The sequence below is a fragment of the Meriones unguiculatus genome, chromosome 5, assembly GCF_030254825.1.
Source record: "Meriones unguiculatus strain TT.TT164.6M chromosome 5, Bangor_MerUng_6.1, whole genome shotgun sequence".
Lineage (NCBI taxonomy): Eukaryota > Metazoa > Chordata > Mammalia > Rodentia > Muridae > Meriones > Meriones unguiculatus.
The window spans coordinates 29,328,232-29,353,202 of NC_083353.1; the positions used below are offsets into that span (position 1 = coordinate 29,328,232).

The 24,971-nt window shown below is 36.6% G+C and overlaps 1 protein-coding gene across 3 annotated transcripts in view; it reads right to left on the minus strand.

The window, feature by feature from the left end:
- The window catches only part of Slf1 (SMC5-SMC6 complex localization factor 1), a 79,653-nt gene that overhangs the window by 9,873 nt on the left and 44,809 nt on the right, over positions 1-24,971 (minus strand). For all 3 annotated transcript variants that reach the window (XM_060383603.1, XM_060383601.1, XM_060383602.1), the window contains 2 exons: positions 7,867-8,014; positions 705-850 (listed from right to left, as the gene is read on the minus strand). In XM_060383603.1, the coding sequence (XP_060239586.1) occupies positions 705-850; positions 7,867-8,014 (294 nt within the window). The remainder of the gene's footprint in view (positions 1-704; positions 851-7,866; positions 8,015-24,971) is intronic.

Below are 24,971 nucleotides of genomic sequence, written 5' to 3' on the forward strand. Positions count from 1 at the left end.
TAATGGTTTTCTTCAACAGAAAGATAAATCCAGAATAAACAGAATAAGGAGTGCAAATATTCTTCAAGCAAGTTGTAGAAAACAATTTGCCTAGTGTCACAATAAACGAGTGGACTTGGCATTTGCTGAAGAAGCTGCTGGAGTATTTTATCTTAGTAGCTAATATGCTAAACAAAAGAGAATAGCAGTAAATGCAGCTCACATATGTGTATAGGTACACAGGATAAATCTTTCCCAGTTTTCCTTTTTAAATATAAAATACAAAAAACTTTAGATGTAATTTAAAAATTTATATAATGGCAAAAGTCTGGAAATACTTTTTTTCTACTTATTTGCCCAAATAATCAAAACTTCTATTCCCTAACCTATTTCTAAAAATATTTGCTATTTGTGTGTGTGTACATGTGTACATGAGTTCAGGGTGGGTGCAAACTTGTGTGCTTGGTCAGAAGATTCATTGATGCTAGGAACTGAACTTGGGTGCTGTGGAAGAACAGCAAGTGATTTTAAGCACTGAGTCATCTCTCCAGTGCCCCACTAATCTATATTTGAGATAAAAAAATACCAGCTCCTTAATGTGCTCAAAGATTTATGAGCTGTGTTCTGTTCACTTATGAGAAATAACTAAGAATTAAACTTGTACTCATGAACTCATTTCTTAAAGAAACAAAGAAAGAAAAGAGTGTGAGTAAGGCAGTGCTTACTATTTTCTCAAGTGATAGCAGTTCCAGGCAAGCACTGGTAGGGGCCCGTAAGCAGAGCTTTTTAAAGATTGCTTCTGCAATGAACATTTGAAGCCAGGAAGATGAAAAGGAACAAATGAAGATCTCTAGTTCTTTTGAAGAAAAGTCTGTAAAAACAAGTAAACATAGTTATTGCTACATCTTATACATTTCCCCATATCTCTCCTGTGGACTGTGCTCAACTGAGTAACATTTCCTAAGCTAGTAAACTTAGTTATAATTTTAAATTACTACAGATGGTTTCATATAAACATTTTCTATAAAACATTTAAAATTATAAATATATAATTATGCATATTATATATCATACACATATATTGCTCCTTGTTTTTCAAGAAAAAAAATTTTTATGATACATATATGCCAGCATTTGAAAAATAGCCAGCACCACTTTTATCAGGTAGCTGACTCCCATGTCATCTATTCAATGATATTAATTTTCTATTAAACTTTCTATGTAAATCAGCATTATAAATTTGGAAGAGTGGGCCTGGCACCTTACCTGGGCAATAGTAGTAGAGCTGGTTCTGGTGGCATAGGCACTGCCCTCCACCCCCAAGTTATATGGTAGCATAGGCTTGGGAGAGATACCCAACCCCTGCCCCGTGTACTTTGAGGCAGGTTGCAGAGCTGGTCCAGACCCCTTGCCGGGGCAGTGTGAGAGAACCGGCCCTGATTGTGTGGGTGCGGGAGAGCTGCCCTCAACCCTCACTGGGTGTTGAGGAAGAGCTGGCCCAAATGGTATGAGCAAGGGAGATAAGAGAGCCAGTTCTGCCTCTTCCTGGCTGTCACAAACAGGAGAGCTGGCAGGCTGAACACAGCACCCAACCCAGATTCAGGGCGATGAGCTGACCCACCCTATACTAAGATTTACCCCAAGTATGAACTGCTGGAGTGCATGAAGAGGCCAGTCCTCAGAACCAAAGCTGTAGGATCTCTATGACAGAGGGCAACAACAGGGTATCTGAGAGGAGCTGAGGACTCAGAGGCCTTGAGCAGTAACAATGATTCAGTGCAATCAACACTTAAGAGTGCAGCTGTTTGATACACTTGTGTGACACACTGCAGCAAGCTCCTTTTAAACTTATTTTTTAGTTTTTTAATTATCTTTTGGTTTGTTTTCATTTTTATCTTTTTTGTTGTTGTTTTCTTTTGGTGGGGAAGTTACAAGGGTGGAGGGCAGATGTGGAGGAATGGGGAGTTGAGTGACCTTGAGGTACATGCCGTGAAATTCACATACACCAAAAAAGAATAAAAAGTTAAAAAAATAGCAGCATACATAATACAATGGAATGACAGAGTGATATCAACCAATAAAATAAAAGAGCTAATGTTAAAAAAAAGCCACGATATACAGTCTTGATACATAAATAAATGGAATAAAAAAGTCCAGATAAGTCTATGCTCAGGGTTTTTCTGTGTAGCCTCGGCTGTCCTGGACACTCTTGGCAGACCAGGCTGGACTCCAATTCACAGAGATCTGCCTTCCTCTGCCTCCCTGAGTGCTGCAATTACAGGTGTGTGACACCATGCCCAGCTATGGTTTTTGACAAAGATACCAAAAGGCGAAAGGGTCTTCAAGAACTGGTGCCAGGAAAACTAGCGTACATGTAAAAGTATGAAACTAGATCCTTATCTTACATCAAAAATCAACTCCACATGAACACAGACCTTAACATTACACTTGAAACTCTAAACAGTTAAGAGGAAAAAAAAAAAAAAAAACTTTTGAAGATTTAGGCATAGGCAAGGACTTTGTGAACAGAACTCCGGTTGGTCAGGAAATAAAGGCAACAATAAACAAATGGAAGGAACATCATGAAATTAAAAGCCTTTTGTGGGGCTGGAGAGATGGCTCAAGGGTTAAGCACACTGGCTGCTCTTCCAGAGATCCTGAGTTCCAATTCCCAGTAACCACAGGGTGACTTACAACCATCTATAATGAGATCTGGTGTTCTTTTGTGGTATGCAAGCATGCATGCAGGCCGGTCACTGTATACATAATGAATAAATCTTTATTTAAAAATATAATAAAAGCATTTTGTACTACACAGTCCCTTAACTGAGAGAAATGTCTTTTCTAGCTATACATCTGATTGAGGACCAATACCTGCAACATACAAAGAAAACAATGAAGACCAAAAAAGACTAAATGACAAGAAATGAAACCATCCAAAAAATAGGCTATATGAATTGAACACACAACTCTCAACTTATGTAATACAAATGGCTAACAAACATAGATAAATGTTCACTTTCACTATCAAACAGAGAAATGCAAATCAAAACTTCACTGAGAGTCCATCTTGCCTTAGTAGAATGGCAGTCTTTAGGTAACTACTCTGCTCAGGTGCCTTCACAGAGATTTAAATGCTGGCAGAAATACATTTGTCGTACGTAACACAGCCTTGTGCTTGTTTTTAAATACATATAAAATATATTAGACATTAATATTTATTATATATTATATAAGCTATATATAATATATAAGATATGTTTTTGTGTAACCTCATTATATAAAATGTATGTAGCTGAATGCCTGCTACAACATCAGTACAAATTATATATAAAATATATACAATTATATATTATGTATTATATTACATACATATACTGTAATATATATTAATTTCATGAGTACTATATTAGCATAATTTCTTTCTCTTTCCTCCTATAAATTCTTGTTCTTCCCATTCTCAAATTCATGATCTTTCCTTCAGTAACTATAACACACACATAGACCTGCACAATGAAAACACTAAATGACATGCCAGTGGGGAAATCTCACAAGGTTCTACCCTTAGATGAAATGTTACTAGAAATTACAAGCCTCTGATAGAGGAGAATCAATCTCTATTATAGCAGTTTCTGGATTTTCTACACATCAACTTGTCCTCAGGTTCTGAATTCCATGATCATTCTAAACACTTCCTGGCAAGTTCCAAAAAAGCCAGCACCATTTACATGTATTTGTGTGTGTACCTTCTTCATTATATAAAAAGTATGTAGCTGAATGCCTGCTACAATGTCAATAAAAAATTGTTGAGTGGATGAATGAAATGGAAATGTTCTTACTGAAATAATTAGTAAATATAAAAATTATTTAAGAAGTTTGAATTCCAGAAAGATCAAAGGGAAAATAAGAACTTCAAGTCTCTGAAAAAAGAAAGTGAAGATATAAAAAAGAAGATGTCCTATGTTAAGGATCAGTTGGATCCTTAACTTAAGGATCATTTTTACTATATTAATAGTAAAAATGGCCATCTGATCAAAAGCAATGTACAGATACAATGCAATTCCCATCAAAATTTCAACACAATTCTTTACAGACCTTGAAAGAACAATACTAAACTTTATATGGAAAAGCAAAAAATCGAGAATAACTAAAACAATTCTACACAATAAAAGAACTTCTGGTGGTATATCCATCCCTGACTTCAAGCTCTAGGAATAAATACAAACCAATACTAATAAAAACTACATGGTATTTGCATAAAAAGATAGGTTGATTAAGGAATAAAATTGAAGACCCAGAAATAAATACACACCTCAAGAACACTTGATTTTTGATAAAGAAGTAAAAACCATACAATGGAAAAGAGTATCTTCAAAAAAAAGGTGGTGGTTCGACTGGATGTCTACATGCAGAAAAATGCAAATAGATCCATATTTAACACCCTGCACAAACTCAAGTTCAAGTGGATCATAAACCTCAACATAAAATCAGAAACACTAAATCTATTAGAAGAGAAAGTAGGGGACAGCTTTGAACTCATTGGCACAGAAGATAACTTCCTCAACAGAATACCAACAGCTCAGGCTCTAAGATCAACAATTAATAAATGGGACCACTTGAAACTGAAAAGCTTTTATCAAGTAAAGGACACTGTCATCAGAACAAAGCAGTAGCCCATAGACTGGAAAAAGATCTTCACCAGCCCTACATCTGACAAAGGGCAAATAAACAAATATATAAAGAACTCAAGATATGAAATACCAACAAACCAGACAATGCAATTTAAAAGTGTGGTACAGAGCTAAACAGAGAATTCTCAACTGTGGAATCCTGAATGGCTGAGAAGCACTTAAAGAAATGTTCAACGTCCTTCATCATCAGGGAAATGCAAATCAAAATGACTCTGAGTTACCATCGTCAGAATGGCTAAGGAAAACACTCCTCCATTGCCGGTGGTATTGTAAACTTGTACAATCACTTCGGAGGGAAAATGATTTTAGAAGATAATTCTGTTCTGTCATGGTTTATCAATGATGACTATACTTACGACCAAGAGGAACCTATAACACATGTCCGGGATCAAAAATGATGTGATCCATGTTTTGGAAGAACATGAATTTATCCCTGCATACTGAGTTCTGTATAAATAAAGAAGCACTCTGACTTCCAGTCAGTCAGGCTGAAAAACTCCCCTTGATCTCCATGCCCCACTCACTCCTCCCTCACAGATTCCTTATCTCCTCTGTGTGACCTGACTATAGCTGGGGCTGGCCACAGGCAAGAAACATTCAACAAAACACACTATTCTAAAATACAAACAGCAATCATCCTCTAAACTAAATGAAAGAATAATAGGAAGATGATAATATGATAAAAATCTTTTAACTTTAGTAGTATAAAGAAAGCTACCTCTCTTTGCAGAAAGTATCATTAAATTGTAAACCCAGTTATTATAACTTGTATTCCTATTCCAGTGTCTTTTTGAAATAGTTAACATGCCTAACCATAGCTTCCAGAACTTTTTCTTCCAAAAAAATCAAGATGCACTAGAACACATGTACATATTTTTTTTTTTTTTTTTTAAACCTGGAAGTTCAAACATAGATAATTCAGTATGTAAGAAAACATGCTTTTTACTTGGGGGCCACAAAAGCTCAGGTAGTTGAAGAAGTTAGAAATTTAAGGCTACAGGCACAAAGGAGGGAGGGAAGGAGCAACTAAGTGTTCTAAAGCTGGCTATGCAGTCAGGAGGTGTAAGGTCTTAGGGAAGTCTTCCCATCGCAAAAATTAGTTAGAATATTCCTGAGGTAAGTGCTCAGAAGAGTTCTTTTGGCAAACTGCCTAGATAAATCCCTGTCCTTTCATTTATGTCACAAGAAACTTTTAAAACAAGAATAAACATCAGGGAGAAGAAAGTATATAGTATTATACATGATACCGTTAAGATTAGACTTAAAAATAACAGTTTCTTTAAAAAAACTGCTATTAAAAATTACAGTAATTCATTCATGAGGAAATTTTATAATCAATGCAATAAACCAAATTAATAAAGGGCTACAAGGAGCTATGTAGTAAGTGCTCTGGCTCAGTGAATTTCATTTTGAAACACCATTAAGTATTGATAATGGAAAAAAACCTGGGAGTTACTGACAGACACAAAGATCAGACTGTAAAAGACTCTAATCTATTGAATAAGAAATGCTAATGATACCGAAAATTCTTCCTAACCCGTAAGATTTCTGTCTGTTCTTGTTGCTATTGTTGTTTTTCCTTTGGTTTCTGAGGTTAAGTTCTCACTCTTGAGCACAGGTTGTCATGCCTTGACCCCACAATCCTCTTGCTTCCGCTTTCCAATTGCTAAAATAGTCTTGAATCACCATACCATCACAATTAAATGGAAAAAAATGTATTTTAAATGTATAAATTATGAACAACTGTCTACAATTTTTAGCTGCAGGACTAGAAAAAACATTGACAACCTTTTTAATATATTATATATATATAGCCAAGCAATAATTTATTTCCTGGTAGTATTTTCTACACTATCTTCTAAATATTCACATTTTATAAAACTATAAAAAATACTTAGGAAAAGTATGAATGTTTGGAGGAAAATATAAATTTTATATGCTTATCAAAAAGATCATCTACTGAAATAAAGGCGGCTTTATTGTAAAAATGCTAGGATGGTTCAATTTATATAAGTAAATGAAATAAATCACATAAATAGATTCCCCGACATCAAATGATCAGCTCAATAAATGCAGAAAAAAAAAACATCCAAGACGATCAATTTAATAATAGTGTACTTAATTATCTCAGAGAGTAACCAATAACCATTGACTTGCTCCTAAGGTAACTTTAATAGAAGAGAATTCATGCCTTGTATTATTGACTTAGTTAACTAACTGTGGTTGGTGAGGTCATGGACCATAGAGGAAAAGCTATAACTACCATGTTCCTTACCATTGTAATTCCCAAGTGTATTAAAAATATAAATCCTTATATCCACAGATAGTGTAGCTCTCATCCCTCATCAAAGAGTTTTTCTACCCCAACAGAGCTCATCATAGAAATCCATAATTGTTTAAAAAGCAGAGAACATATGGTATGTGGGGGGCCCATCCCCAGTAAATACATTTACAACATAACTTATAGCAGAGGCTCAGAGAACACCACGGAAGAGGGCTCAGAAAGAGTACAAGCCCCTAAAGCCCAGAATGTCTCCAATGTATATAGCCTCTATACAAGATAGAGGCATGAAATCTTAATAATATGCTGCCCTAAACAAGACCTGCACAATGAGAACACCAGCTGACATCCCAACATGGATTGGAAAAATATCACAAGGTACCACCCCCATATATAGAAATATAGGCAATTAATGGCTGATAAGAAAGTCTTCTCCACAGACGAGGCCCGATTAAATTCCAAGGAGTCATCCCTAAACACACACATGAGCAACAGTAAATGGACTCGGACTTAGCAGATTATATTTATAAATACATGTGTGCACATATGCATACATATAAATATTACACATACAACAACAACAAAGGAGTAAATTTAAGTGAGCATTATGTGGGACTGAAATGGTTTAACTGAAATTCTCAAAAATAATGCTTAAAAATTTTATATGTAGTTATATGTAGTACAAGTTCAACTATGTACAAATGCTTAGACATTACAAGTTGACAGAAACTCTCTGTAAAGGGACATTAAAGAATTTCCTATTCCTTTTCATATTTTTTCTAATGCATACATTTTTGTATTATTTCTAAGAAAACTTCATATGATATACTTTGAAGAATAGACCTCTTAAAGGTAACCAGAAACCAATTTTCAGAATGAGTGATTAAAATGAAACCATAGCAAAGACACACTTACCATCACAGTAAAGGGAAATATAACTTCCTAAGTCATCAGACATGTGTCGGATCACATTTCTACCCATCTGAATACCAAGGAAGATCCAATAATCTACTGCTGTGCCAAGAATTCCAGTAAGTAAGAAAGAAAGTTCGTGTTTGAATACCTAGCATCAAGATGGAAAAAAAGGTTATTGAAATATTAAAAATACAAGACATTTTTAATGTTTACTTTTACTATTTTTTAAGAGGTCAATGACTAAAAATAAAGGGTATGTTAATAATAAAAAATACGAACAAATTACCCTTTTCTCCATCTATGCCACTACATAGTGGCATATATCTCTCTACATACATCTCTCTCTCACTACATATACGCCACCATTTTAGAAATCTGTTATCTGAAATAACTAGGTCTTTTAAGCGTTTCAGGTTTCAGATTTTTTTGTGTGTTTAGAATTATCTGCAAATACAAATGATACTCTAAGAATGTTATGCAAATCCAAATATGGAATTCGTTTGTTCATATGTACCTTATATATATTTCAAAGAAGTAATTATTCGGTATTTTTAATACAACAATGCTTTGTTTGAGACCTATTATATGAGGAGAGGTATGGAATGTTCCAACTGTGGAATCATGGTGGCCAATAACTTTTGGATTTGGGGGCATTTAGGATTCTGGATTAAGGATGTTCATGCAATAATATAATAAAATGCTTATTAATAAATTAAGGTTTCTAGCTTTTAACAACAGCTTATAACAAAAAAGTTAATATGAAGCTATCAAATTTTTAAGGTAGACAATATTTCTATTGAAACTCTGTGGAAATCCCAGGCTTCTGTGGATACTGAGGAGGAATATACATGACACATGGAGGTTAGTAAGCAGCTTTTTGTAGTCTGCTCCTTCCAGCATGTATCTCACGGACTGGACTTTGGTATTCATGTTCGTGTGGCAAGTATACACTTAGCCATACACTGCTATACACTCAGCCACTGTGAAAGCCATTTTCATTTCAAGTAGCAGTATCAAAGGAATGGAGAAAGTCCATGAATAAAGTAACAGATCTGTTACAAAGAAACAAACTAAGCCAAGTTCTATTGTTTTTATAATAAAAACAAACTAATTTGAACACAGATCAGTTATAAACGTAGGAAAATTTTTATATTGTCACTTTTATACTAAATATTGAATTACTATAAGAACTATGACAAGGTTGGGCGCACTGGTGCACGCTTGTAATCCTAGCACTTAGGAGGCAAAGGTGGGCTGATCTCTGTGAGTTTTAGGCCAGCCTGGTCTATAAAGCCAAGGCTACACAGAGAAACCCTGTCTTGAAAAACCAAAAACTAAACCCCAAACATACAAAACAACAACAAAACAACACTGACAAGGCATATATAGTATGTTTTAACATATTTCTTTTATCTAGAAAAGTTAGTATTAACTATGAAGATAAAATGTGAGAAAATAGTAACTTAAAAACATTTTAATAGAAACACTTTTCCAAAGTGATATTAAAACTAGTTGAAAACCTATATTATTGTTTGTTTCCTTGACAAGTTGCATATGTGAAAATCTCACTAAGTAACAGCGAAGCAAGGCATATAAACACCTTTTTGAAAAGGCAACCAGCGTGCACCATATCTGAGAGGCAGAGGATCTGAAACTCGAAATTGGTGAGTGGAGGGGCAACTGAAGCCAGAAAATTGACATTAAGGCTTCCTGAATGAGAGGGGACATCACATGAGCTGAGACCATTTAGATTCAGGTCACCCGTGCAGACTTCTCTGGAGACAGCGTGGAGAACACTTGAGCTCTTGCACTTCCCCGTTTCGGGCCTCCCTCTTCCTCCACAGAGTTGGCCCTCAGAGACTCTTAGGGACTCTTACCACAGAACTCAATGCCTGGGGACTAAGACAGCAGGGGTGGGGCTCCTAGCTCCTCAGTGGTGGCTGCCAGCTGCACCAGCCCAGATCTGTGGCACCATTCTTCTGGGTCCCAGGTCTGCAAGCGGCCATACCGACTATGCAAGCCCTCCCAGCCAGTGACTGTATGGGCCAATCCCTTAGTGGCGGACAGCCGGCTGTACAGCCATCAAAGTTGCCAGACCGGCCAAACCACCCAGGTACACCAGGCGCTGGGCTATCAAGGTCTTTAGACCACTGCTGTGGCTCCCCAGGACTTCCCAGCAGGCACGTGGACCGGCCTCCCAGTCCCGCTGCTGCAGCTGGACCTCCAAGTTTGGCGGCTGCAGCACCACTGAGCTGAAGGAGCTCCTACACCCACATTTGACGGAGCAGGCCCAAAACTGAGAGTAGAGAACAGAGGAAACCCCTGTGCTTTCTGATCTGACCTGCTAGAGAGTGAGTGCGCCTTCAAGAGCCTGCAGAGCCCCAGATCCAGGGTGCTTCTAAGCTAGCAGCCAGACGTCAGATCTCTCCCACCTGTGTACCCACTGTGGGAAACAGAGGGACAGTGTTCTCAACATTAGGCCCCTGTTCTGCGGGGCTACCAGTGGAGTTCAGGCAAATAACTACTGCAGCTCAGATAGAGCTGAATAGCAGTAGCTAAAGGCCATTGAGGTATTCATGGAATCTGCAAATGGGAATTGTGCCTGTGAAGACCTTAAGCGCCTGCAATCCCTTTGGTGCCTGCACAGTGCCCCTGCTGCAAACTTCAGGAATTAACACCGTGTTAGTCAAGGTACACTTCCACGCACACGCACGCACGCGCGCGCACACACACACACACACACACACACACACACACACACACAGGCATTTGTCCTTCTGCCCTAGCGAAACTTTTTCTCTTAGGAATAGCTAATTCACCAATACACACTTTCAAACCACTGGATGTCTCTCATCTTCCTTAAGAATTCTCCGGTCCTGGAGAGATGGCTCAGAGGTTAGGAGCACTGGCTGCTCTTCCTGAGGTCCTGAGTTCAATTCCCAGCAACCACATGGTGGCTCACAACTATCTATGATGATATCTAGTGCCCTCTTCTGGCATGCAGATATACATGTAGTCAGAACATTGTATACATAATAAATAAATAAAAATCTTAAAAAAAAAAAAAAAGAATTCTCCAGACACCAGAGAAAGACAGTACCAGTCTGCAGAATCCAGGAATAAAATAAATAGTGAAGGTTATAGATAAGCAAATGGCCAGACATTATGGCGTCACCAGCACCCCCCAAAATCAATGGATACTCCAATTCATCGGAAATACAGGAAATGATTTTAAAGATATGCTTATCCAGTTATTAGAGGCACATAAAGAAACAAACAAATGTCTGAAAAAAAAATAGTCACACAAGTGGAAGTAAATAAAGAGGAAATGAACAAAGTTCTCAAAGAAACACAGGCAAATATAGCCAAACAAATAGAGGCACAAGTAGAGAGGAAACCAAAAAAAAAAAAAAAAAAAGAGAGAGACTGTTATAAAGAGACAGAAGTCCACATTCAAAAAAATGAAGGAAATGGTGCAAGGCATGAAAAGAGAATTAAAATCAATAAAGAAAACACAGAGAAAACCCTGGAGTGGAGAAAATCAGGAACCACAAAGGTGAGCATCATCAACAGAATACAAGAGATGGAAGAGAGAATCTCTGGTGCTGAAGATACATTATTAAAGTTGAAATCACATATCAATCCCAACACCTTAATAGAGGGAGACTTCAACACCCTACTCTCACCAAGGGACAGATCATCTAGACAGAGCTAAACAGGGAAATAAGGGCACTTCCAGAGGCCCTAATTCAAATGGACCTAATAGACGTCTATAGAACTTTTCACCCAAATTCAAAAGAGTATATCTTCTTTTCAGCACCTCACGGAACCTTTTCCAAAATAGACCATATAGTTGGTCACAAAGCAAGCCTCAACAGATACGAGAAGACTGAAATAATCTCTTGGATCCTATCTGACCACCATGGTCTAAAGCTGGACCTCAACAACAACAGAAATAGCAAAAAGCCTACACACACATGGAAACCGAACAACTTGCTACTCAATGACAGCTGGGTCAAGGAAGAAAGAAATTAAAGACTTCTTAGAATTCAATGAAAATGAAGGCACTACATACCCAAAATTATTGGACACAATGAAAGTAGTGCCAAGAGGAAAGTTCATAGGACTAAGTGCCTTCAAGAAGAAATCTGAAACAGCTTATACAAGCAACTCCCAAATGAAAGCCCTAAGGGTAAAAAAAAAAAAAAAAAAAAAAAAAAAAAAAAGAAGCAGACATCATACACAGGGCCAGGGCAGAAAATCAATAAATTATAAACAAAACAATTCAAAGAATCAATGAAACCAAGAGCTGGTTCTTTGAGAAAAATCAACAAGATAATCAAGCCCTTAGCCAAACTAACTAAAAGGCAGAGAGAAACTGTCCAAATCAGCAAAATCAGAAATGAAAAGGGGGACATAACAACAGACACTAAGGAAATCCAAACAATCATTAGGTCTTACTTCAAAAGCCTTTACTTCACAAAATTTGAAAATCTAAATGAAATGGGACATTTTCCACTTACCAAAATTAAATCAAATTAGCTAGAAGGATTGAATAGTCCTATATCCCCCCCCCCCCCCCAAAAAAAGCCCAGAGCCAGATGGTTTCAGTGCAGACTTCTACCAGACCTTCAGAGAAGAGCTAACTCCAATTCTCTTCAAACTATTCCACAAAATAGAAATAGAAGAAACATTACCAAACTCATTCTATGAAGCCACAGTCACCTTGATACCTCAACCACACAAAGACCCCACAAAAAAAGAAAACTTCAGACCTATCTCTCTTATGAACGTTGACACAAAAATACTCAATAAAATACTTGCAAACTGAATCCAAGAACACATAAAAGATATCATCAACCATGACCAAGTAAGCTTCATCCCAGGCATGCAAGGGTGGTTCAATATACAGAAATCCATCAATGTAATCCACCATATAAAGAAACTGAAGGAGAAAAATCACATTATCATCTCCTTCGATGACGAAAAAGCATTTGACAAAATCCAACACCCATCCAAGTTTAAAGTCTTGGTGAGATCAGGGACACAAGGCACATACCTAAACATAGTAAAGACAATATACAGCGAGCCTATAGCCAATATCATACTGAGAGAAACTGAAATCAATCCCACTGAAATCAGGGACAAAGCAAGGCTGCCCACTCTCTCCATATCTCTTCAACATAGTACTTGAAGTCCTAGCTAGGACAATAAGACCACTAAAGGAGATCAAGGGGATACAAATCAGAAAGGAAGAAGTCAAAGTATCACTATTTACAGATGATATGATCGTATACATGAGAGACCCCAAAAATTCAACCAGAGAACTCCTTCAGCTGATAAACACCTTCAGCAAAAGTGGCTGCATACAAAATTAACTCAAAAAAATTCAGAAGCCCAAAAACTAAAGGAATGAGAAAGAAATCAGGGAAACAACACCCTTCACAATAGCCACTAATAAAAAGCCACTAACATAAAGTACCTTGGTGTGAGTCTAACCAAGCAGGTGAAAGACCTGTTTGAAAAAAAACTTCAAGTCGCTGAAGAAAGAAATTGAAGAAGATATCAGAAGATTGAAAGATCTCCTGTGCTCATGGATCGGTAGAATTAACATAGTGAAAATGGCCATTGTGCCAAAAGCAATCTACAGATTCAACGCAATTCCCATCAAAATACCAACACAATTCTTTACAGACCTTGAAAAAAAATTCTCAACTTCATATGGAAAAACAAAAAACCCAGAATTTCCAAAGGATCCTGTACAACAACAGATCATCTGGAGGTATCTCCACCCCTGATCTCAAGCTGTCCTACAGAGCAATAGTAATAAAAACTGCATGGTATTGACATAGAAACAGAATGGTGGATCAATGGAATCGAATAGAAGACCCAGAAATAAACCCACACACCTATGGATACTTGATTTTTGACAAAGAAGCCAAAAACATACAATGGAAAAAAGCATCTTCAACAAATGGTGCTGGTCCAACTGGATGTCTACATGCAGAAAAATGAAAATAGATCCATATTTATCACCCTGCACAAAACTAAAGTCCAAGTGGATCAAAGATCTCAACATAAAACCAGACACATTAAATCAGCTAGAAAAAGAAGTGGGGAATACCCTAGAACTCATTGGCACAGGGGACAACTTCTCGAACAGAACACCAACAGCACAGAAGATCAACAATCAATAAAATGAAAAAAACTGAAAAGCTTCTGTAAATCAAAAGACACTGTTGTTAGAACAAAATGACAGCCTACAGACTGGGAAAGGATCTGCACCAACCCTATATCTGACAAAGGGCTAATATCCAGAATATATAAAGAACTCAAGAAATTAAACAGCAACAAATCAAGTAATCCTATTAAAAAATGGGGTATTTTGCTAAACAGAGAATTCTCTGTAGAGGAATATAGAATGGCAGAGAAACACCCAAAGAAATGGTCAATGTCCTTAGATATCAGGGAGATGCAAATCAAAATGACCCTGAGATTTCACCTTACACCCGTAAGAATGGCTAAGACAAAAAACTCAAGTGACAACACATGCTGGAGAGATTGTGGAAAAAGGGGAACTCTCCTCCATTGCTGGTGGGAATGTAAACTTGTATAAGCACTGTGGAAATCAATCTGGCGCTTTCTTAGACAATTAGGAATAGTGCTTCCTCAAGATCTAGCTATACTACTCCTAGGCATATATCTAAAATATGCTCAATTACACAAGGACATTTGCTCAACCATTTTCATAGCAGCTTTATTTGTAATAACCAGAACTTGGAAACAACCCATATGTCCCTCAACTGAGGAATGGATATAGAAATTGTGGTACTTTTACACAATGGACTACTACTCAGCAATTAAAAACAAGGAAATCATGAAATTTGTAGGCAAATGGTTGGACCTAGAAAAGATCATCCTGAGTGAGGTATCCTAGAAACGAAAAGACACACATGGTATATACTCATTTAAAAGTAGATACTAGACCTAAAACATACTAAAATCTGTATACCCAAAGAAACTATAGAAAAGAGGACCTGGGGTAAGATGATCAATTCTCACTTAGAATGACAAATGGGATGGACATTGGAAGTAGGAGAAAACAAGAAACAGGACAGGAGCCTACCACAGAGGGCCCCTGAAAGACTCGACCTAGCAGCGTATCAAAGCATTTGCTGAGACTTATAACCAAACCTTGGGCAGCATGCAGTGAATCATATAAAAGAAGGGGGAGTTAGTAAGACCTGGAGAGGACAGGAGTTCCAAAAAGACCAAATACATCTGGGCACAGGGATCTTTTCTGAGACTGATTCTCCAACCAAGGACCATGTTTAGATATAACCTAGAACCCCTGCTCAGACTTGGCCCATGGCAACTTGGCATCCAAGTGGTTTTCCTACTCAGGGGAACAGGGACTGTCTCTGACATGAACTCAGTGGCTGGCTAATTCACCTCCCCTCCACCTTGCTAGGCCACAGAGGAGGACATTGCAGCCAGTCCTGATGAGGCCTGATAAGCTAGGGTCAGATGGAAGGGGAGGAGGACTGACCCTATCAGTGGCCTTAGAGAGGGGCAGGGAAGAGATGAGGGAGGGAGGGTGCGATTGGGAGGGAATTAGGGAGGGGGATACAGCTGGGATACAAGGTAAATAAACTGTAATATAAAAAATAAAAATTAAAAAGTATAGAATGACAGAAATCCCTACACATTTTGAATCCTCATTGAATCATGGACTTGTTTCTCCTGCCCTTGTAAATAAATTTCTTGCAAATATATGAGTATTTTATTAGAAAATCATTCCTTAGTTTATATGAACAACAACTCAGCCATAAAACATTTGATATACTGTTGTGGATATAAACATGTTTTTGTTTTGGTCCCAAGTGTGGGATGTGAGACCGATTTAGATGGTCTACAGAAGCACACTATTTGCCTCATGTGGGCTCTGAGAGGAGCTCTTTGCCATCTGCAGATAGTTTAAATCTGAGGACTCTGGAGACAGAATAAATGCCAGAGACCAGAGAATGTAGATCAGAGAAAGAACAAGACTGCTCCTGCTTCCCTCTTGGTGCTTCTAGTTGTTGTTGTGATACAAGAAGTTGGAGATCCCCTCAAGAAAGGACTGGACTGGCTCCAAGGAATCCAAGGACTCTAACCAACAGTAAACTGTGCCCCCCCCCACTAACCCTTTCTCTCTCCTGTGGAGTAGGGAGAAAAAGAAAAAAATATAAATAAAAGAGTTTAAAAAACAAATGCTAACAATATACAATCTGTTTTACCTACAAGATGTACTGGGTTAATGATGGCACAGAACTCGTGGGCATGGCCAACCTTGACATGAGGCCCACTTCACAGGAGGGAGCCCATGCCTGCCCTTTACTGCCTGGGCAGCCAGAACTAAAGAACGGACTGTCACAGAAAAGTGGCAGGAGAACCAAACTAAATGAGAAAAAAAAAAAAAAAAAAAAAAGAAAAAGAAAAATCCCGCAACAACAAAACTAATGAACTGATTCCTAACATTATTCTTATGTACTCATAAACTGGTGTCCTGTCTAGCTATCATCAGAGAGGCTTTCTCCTACAACAGACAGGAACTGATGCAGAGTCTAAATTGCAGTTCTCCATTGGGCCCCCCAACTTGGAACGCAGGGAATCCTATGGAAAAGGGTATAGTAAGATTTTAGGAGTCAGAATGGATGGAGGACACAAGAACACGGCCCACTAAATCAACTAAGCAGGGCTCACATGAGCTCAGAGCCTGATATGGCAAGCACTAGGTCCTCTGTGTATTATGTTGAGTATTTTGTGAGACTCCTAACTGAGAAAGCAGGTGGGTCTCTGACTCTTGCATGTTCTTGGGACCCTTTTCCTTCTGTTGAATTGCCTGGTCCAGCATCGGTGGGAGGGCTTGTCTTATTTTATTTTGTTTTCTCATTTTTGGAGACATGCTCCTTTCTGATGGGAAACAGGAAGAATAGCTTGGGGGAGAGGGGAGGTGGAGGGGTGTTGGGAGTGGAAATAAGGTAAACTGTGGCTGGGATGTATTATAGAGAAAAGTATTTATTTCGATTAAAAAAAAGTCTGAACCAGAAAGTATAATTCCATTTTATAAAATATACACGTGTTAAGTAAATTAGAACATGGAAGATATGTGTTTTATATAGGTATGACTTTGGAACACCAAAGAAATAAATGCTACAGAATAATGTGTCTAAGAAATAAATGTTAGAGTAAAAATGAAACTGAAATGGGAGTCCTATGTCTGGTTCACTGTGCAAAAACAAAGAAACAAGTGGTCAAGCAGGACATACATCTATGTTCTCAAACAGTGACACAGAAGGAAATCCCACAGCAGGTGTGAAGATGTAATGTCTTATGATACCATCGGGTAGCACTCTGAATTCTGGCAGCATATTACAGCACTGAGCTGAAGGGATTAATTAACAATTAAAAGAAGCAAGGCACTTCCGATGTAATTTGGGATTACAATAAATAGGTGGCTTGATGCTATCAGGTCAGAATCCATGTATGCAAATACTGGACTCAGCAGTTCGGTCTAAATCTTGAGAGTTGCAGCTGTGTGGCACGGGAAGCTAGCAGCTCTACTGGCTGTTAAAGCAGCATTGATAACCCTCTGTATGACCTGAGGGACTAGGGAGCCAATGGCAAGCTCTTGACACTTTGCAGGAAAACTACTTTACATGTAAGCTGATATGCAGATGTGACTCTGAGTATATTAACACAGTTATTTCATATCATTCAAGTTAGCACAAGGATGTGACACTGGTCATGTCCACAGACATAAAATGTGACTTCAAAAACAACGATTTCTGAGCATTAGTAATGACAATACTCAGGAGGGACGGGGGAAGTCTGTGTGTACTCACACACACCCACACACCCACAATGAAATTAGTTTATTTTGATACCTAAAAATATGTCTCCAGTAGAGTAATTCAGGAACATATGGGCCCCCAGGTTCTAGCACTATTAATAAAAAAATAAAAATAAATAAATAAAGCAGTTTGGACTTTCCTTTAATTTTACATATATCAATATATACCTAGATCTGAAACCTCAATTTAAAATTAGCATTTCTCTATTTTAGATTTATTATTTTTATTGCTATGAGTGTTTGCCTAAATATATGTAAGTGCATCATGTATGTGCCTGGTACTGCTGGAGGTCAGAAGACAGCACTGATTCCCTGTGACTGAAGTAATAGTTATAGTTTTTGAGTCCATGGGGCTGTTGTGAATTGAACATGAGTCTTTGGTAAAAGTAACTAGTGCTCTCAATTGAGGACTTAACCCTCCAGCCCTAAAATTAATATTTCTTAATGTAAAATTTACTTTGACATTAATATGATTAAGTAGTACAGAGATGGCTAAAGGTCTCTTGCACTGACTCCGAGGAATAACTTCTATAATTATTTTACTTTGTGACAGCTAAACATGGCCATTTTGTGTCCATGATTGTAAAATTCTATACAAATTGAAACTTTAAAGTCTTGACTTTGGTTCTTTCATACTATTTTCTTAACTAGCACAGGGTCAAGACCAAACAGGGCAATGTAAAAACAATGCAACTTTTCTTTAAAGGAAATTTTTAAACTGTATCTATTTAACGCTTTTATTGCGTGTGTGGAGAGGACATGTGCATACACAGAACATGTGGTGTTGTCGAAAGACAACTTCCAAGAGTTGGTTCTCTTTCCACCACGTGGGTTGTGAAGGTGGAACTTGGGTCATATGACTTGTCGATAACTACCTTTACCTGCTGAGTCATTTTGCTGACCCCAGTGCTACTGTTTTTTTGTAGTATTTCTGCTTTGGAAATGAACTAAGAAAATTGCAAGTAAGCCATCAAAGGGAAAAATACCTAGTTTGGAATACTAAAATGTTAACAAAAGCTGAAAAAGAGAACAATAATTACCCCAAGAACCAGTAAATAAACAAAGACATGACTTTCATTACACATATGCAGACCCTTAGAATGTCTTTCTTTTTTTTTTTCCTCATTTAGTAAGTATTTATTGTCTGCATAAGTAGAAAATTATATCTACTGAGGAAAAAGACACAGACATTGCAAGAAACAGCATCTTTCACACCTTTAAAATAAAAAACCCAGGATTTTCATTGTGGACACAGTATTTAGCCACTGACAGAAAGTTTGGGTAACACAAAAGAGTTGAGTTGGGAGAGCAGTCACCAGCAGCCAAGGAAAACCACTTTGGCAAATGGTGTATTTCTTACCCATCATTTTTCTTAAGTGTGAGTTTTTGTTCTTCCTTTTTCTCCCATCAGACAGGTGTGGTTATCATTTACGTCTTACCTTGTAGCATATGCTTTTCTTGTGTTAAAGCGTCTCCGTATTCACTGTTCTTAATAGTTGCAAATATTCCATAGAGTGGCTATAATTGTTTCCACTCTGGGGACGGCGATATAGAATGTCTTTCTACATGTAAAACTCTATTACTATACATTCTGTCCACACAATTCTCCTTTATCTGTTAGTACAAGCAATGTGTTGATTACACTTCACAATCTACCAAAAGCTTAAGACTACTCTGTATTAAGGAACAACTATTAACTTGGCCTTTGGCTCTTTCTGAGTCCCTCTGCTATCTGTGACAAGCCACTCCGTTGGAAAGATGCAAACAGAATCCACACAGGATGCCTCCTGTTTCACACTCTGGCATTAAAAGTATGAGAAAGTTCACTGGCTTCTAATGAAGGTTTGCCATTAACAGGCTAGGAGGCAGTCAGTAAGTTATTTAAACTAACTTCAATTTAGTTATCTTTAAATACAAACTCATATCCATTTCTACCTATAATTGTAGTGTTATACTTATATAGCACTTAAGGACATTGCAAAGACAAGTGGGACTAACCACTAACCAAAGCTTTAGAAAAAGAGCACCCCCCATAACCTTGACATTTCTCACCTCTGCTCTTTGCTAAGGAAAACCCAAAGCCTTCTCAGATTAATGACAATGAAATTCACTGCCATTGTGTCACTCTGCAGTACTTGCTGATTGACATTATGACAAAACAATATTTGCATAAACTGAGGACTTCTGTTTAGCTAATGACTTAAATTGAATGCTTCAACTCCACAAATCTTTACAGTACAAAAAATGTCTGTGAACATGCACAGAATTCTTGAAACTGGAAAGTGCCAAAAAGATTTAATTAAGTATAAGCATGAATTCTAACAGAAAGGTATTACAATAAAAAAGTAAGTTGATGAAATTTAAATGTTAACTATACTAATTCGCAAAATTTAAAACCAGTTTTCACATTAGTACTGATGCTACAGATTGCTTCTGAAGTATGTTACATTTACTTATAAATTTGACAAAAACCTTTGAGTTAAATATAAATTTATTTCCATTTCATTATATGTTGAGTAATTTCTTATCTGTAGTTGACGCGTGCTTTAGTAAAATGGTTAAAACATTAGTTTTATTGTTTTCAGTTTTATGTGAACATTAGCACTTATGTATCAAATGAATTAAAAATGAAGTTATACAATATTTGTTTATTGTCACTATACTGAATAAAAAGTAAAGAAAAAGGCAAATTATAATAAGCTAATTATAAATGACTATTTATATGATATACTATATATAAGATTATAAATCCTTACTAAGCTGTCAGTAAGATGTAGACAATTCTATCTGGCTGATTTCTTTGCAGTTGTGAGGTTGCATTTCTTTAACATAGATATCTGGGGCTAGTTAGAAGACTTAGGAGGTGGAGGCATTTGTGACCAAGCCTAACAAGCTGAGTTTATTCCTAGTTATCTATTAAAGCAGAAAGAGAAAACTGACTTCTGCAAGTTGTTCTCTGGCCTCTATACATAGTGTGCTGTAGCACGTGTACACCCACATGCATGTTCACCTGAAAAAGAAATGCAGCTAATTAAACAAGAGCTACAATCACACACAGGATTATTTAACCAAGAAGTCTAGCTATACCTGGAGTCATCTTCCTCTTTTGGGTTACTTAAACTGGGTTACTGGGGAACTCTGTGACATGACATGACTCTACCATCTTGAAATCCGAGAGGCTGTGATTACCTGAACAAGACCCTCCCATAATCTTCCCCTTATCTTACAGAAGAGATGAGGGCTCCACAAGGCAGTGTACCAGATGCCCGAAACCCCCGTCCCTCGCAAGGATTTATATACACATGAGAGTTGTGTGAGTACCAGGTGGGAAAGCTTTTCTTCTGGGACATAGCAGTTTCCTATAAGCCAGTATGGAACTCCTCATTCATGTGCTTGTTTATAACAAAACTAAATTACTGGTTCGTCGAGGTAGACTTGTGTGAAAGTTACCTTGAAGTGTAGCTGGTGCCCTATCTGTGGTAAACAGACATTTGTTCATTATCTCCCCAGGGAATCTGGTACAACACAGGGTCTTACATAGCTCAGGCTGACTTGTCATATAGCTCAGGACAACCTGAACTCCTGATCTTCCTGTTTCTATCTTGTAAGGACAATTCAGATATATGCCATTAAGCCTGGCTTAACATTTTTCTATTTTTAAAATGCAGAGCTTGTGTTAAAAGGAAGCATTGGGAATACTTTTTAAAAACTAACAATGTCAGCTGAAATACACAAAATATTTTTTAAATAAACAGTAAATTATGAGAAATGTTACCAAGATACCAAAATGTTTGATAAAGGCCAAGGAAGACTTAAAAATTACATAGCTTTGTCCTGAACAATTTTGCTGATTTTAACTGAAGTGTAGAGATACAGAATCATGGTTTCTGTAATCAAGAGGAAACTGGTGAAAAAGGGGTCATACTCAAAGGCTTAATTCACATTAGGCCAATACCCTGGAAGACTTCACTCTGGGAGTGAGAATGGATAAAAGAAAGCTACAGGTATGAGTCTTATTTCAGAGTCCCTTAGATAAAAACACAGGGGTTAGGTCAGTCCTTCACTGGTATAGTACCTCAGTCCTTAGCAGAAAGAAAGAACATTCTCTCTGTAAAAAAGTATTATGGGCTTTGACAAAGTCTTAGAACTAGTTATTAAAATAGATTGTAAATTATATAAATGAGAAAATAAACTAGAAAGGAAAAACACTTTCATAGGAGACCAAAGAAATAATAAAGATCCATAGGGATTTCTCACATAATAATAATAATAATTGTTATTATAATGTTCAAAGCAAAAAAAATGAAACTTTTGTAGTGAATTAAAAACCACAAAAAAGAATATATCACAGCAGGAAATATAAAAGATCCAAAACTATGAAGTGCAAAAACCAAAAATACAGTCAAAATGTTTAGCAATATACTAGACACAGCTGAAAAGTAGTAAACCAAAAATTTGATAAAAATACATTAGCTATTTTGAAAGCACAGAAAAGCACCCCCAACTTCTTGTAAAAATGCAAGACCAAAATAAGTAGCGTAAGTTCAACAAACTTAAATAATAGTTAATAAACAGATATGAGGAAATATTTAAAAGAAACTGGAGACCACATGGAATTTCGTTCTTTAAGAATCAGTTTACTACTAGAGCTGTCTGCCCTAACAAACTACTCTGTTTACTGCCCACAAAGAACATATTACATAACTGCTAGCCAGGGCATCTTAATTACTAGTTAGCATGGCACATCAAGCATGAAAAGTAGGGTGGCATTACCACATGCTAAACAAAGCTGTTTTAAAAAAAAAATGAAGAAAACCTACAAAGCAGATTATGCTCGAACTAGTTGATGACAGAGAATATCGTAAATCATTGTGAAAACACATTCTTGCAACCTGATTTCCTTTACGGCCAAAAGGAAATGGTCAATAAATTCTAGAAGAGAAAAAAAACCACAATATTTCACTATAACTTACTATTAGAAATTATCAGACAAGCACAGCTAAAAATAAAACTAAAAAAAAAAACCCAAAACAAACAAACAAATAAACAAACCCAAATTAAATTCACAGAACAGGACAGCGTCATTTACAAATCCTAGAATGCATTTCTCCTGAGGGCTGGGAAGACTGGATGGTGGTAAGACTGCTTGGCTAGCATGCTTTCAATCATTTGTACTACGTAGGAAAAGAGAAATCACATTTAACAGAAAAAAAAAAAAACACTATTTAAAAAAATAATCACAGCCTCAAAGTATTAAATAAATGAAATGAAGGTCAATTGTACTCAAAGGTAATTTCTACTAAATACAAGTATTAGAAACAATGACTAAAAAGGAAAATATCCAAACATCAGGAGAGATAAACAAGAGATTAAAGGGAATAATTAAAAAGTGTGAAATTAATGACATATTAAAAAATTAGGCATTAGGGCACCAAAAGCAGATTATTCTGAAAGGTGAAAGGGAACTAATGTTTACCATGATGTGCTCAAAATGTTTTCTTTATACCCTCAAATAACTTTACTCCTCAAAATGCTCTGCAGTTTTCCTCCTCTACCTAACTCTGATAACAATATATAATGGGAACCATTCCTTGTCAGGCTACCTACACTAAATTCATCTTGTTATATAATTACACAGAACAGCACAGAAGCATGCCATTTCATTGTTGACTAAGAAAAGACCTAGAGGAACATGCTTCTCCTGCCCTCATATAATTAGGTACACTTCTAAACATGCACTCATCTGTACATGTACAAACACTGATGTAGAATATCTAGTTACTGCATTTTAAACAGATTTCCAACCTTGCTTCTTATGGAGGATATTCAACTCTTTACATTCTAACCAACATAATAAATTTTTTGTAACTTTTAACAGTAGAGAGATAGAAATGATAGCCCAATTCAGTTAAGAAAAATAGTATGGTAAAGACTAGATCAGTGCCTGGGTTTTAAAGATTAAGAAACATAATTTTTTTTGCAAAATTGAAACTTTTATTTAGCATTTGTAACTTATTTTCCACTCACAATATCATAAGAACTACTTCATAGGACATTGTAAGTAATAAATATAAAAAAGTATAATAGTGTTTACAAGAGAAGCTAGGATAATGCTTGAGAGACGTATAAAATGTCACAAATTTAAAATTTTTCCTGTTTAATGAATAGATTAAATATTTCAAAGTATTTCTAAGTTTTTGCCTACATGCTACCATTTAATAATCTGTTTTCATTTCCTAACTTGGTTTATAGTTTTATTTGTTAGCAGGACATATTTGTATTAAGAAAAAAAAAAAACTTTACTGTGTATTTTCTATTGCAATGTGTTACTCAGGTGTATCCGTACTTTTTAATTTTTTTTTAATGATATAGTTCAACTAAAAGTGCCTGGACAGTCATCATTAATTCTTGGTGATGTGTTTTTCCTTAAGATCCTTCAGCACATCTTTCAATTATATTCATTTATATTTTTTATGATAAAGTTTCATATTTTACTACTCTTAATGTTCCAGGGTATTCTGAAAATAGTTAATACATTCTAATCAATGCATTATAAAGTTCAATGCCAGGTAAAAACTACTTATGTATGTGGAAATGTTTCAGTAAGTACCAACATCTATAAATTTTAAACACAAGCAAAACTTTTTATTGTGGCACTCTCCGAAACTGCATGGATTAACTTTTTTATTATAAGTTCTGCCTTTTCAGATTACTTTTCTCTATTGATTTATTTACCACTTACTTTGCGCCCTGGTTGCAGCCTTCTCCTTTTCCCCCAGTCCCTTATCATGGACTGATTTTTTTTTTTAAAGCACCATTTTCATTAAAAAGTGGAATGTATAAAAACAAAACATTCAGAATGCCAACTACAGACTTCACAATATGAATAAATAACTGCTACTGGATATTATGCCTAAATGAGAAATGGAGAAGAATCTACCCTCAAAGGATTGCTACAAGTAGATAAAGTATGTAGCAAAAAGTTAGGCTCAAACTTTTTCAAGGAATTCAAACTACAAAAGAAAGAGGACAACATTGTACTATATCAAAGGACAAAATTCCACCAGTATCTGCTCCTTGGATTGCTTTCATGACATACCATAGATTCCAAAACATACAGTTCCCAAAATTGACAGACGCTTAAGACTCTTATGTAAAACACTGTGATGCCTGCATATACTTTAGATCCTCCCAAAGCTTCAAATCAATT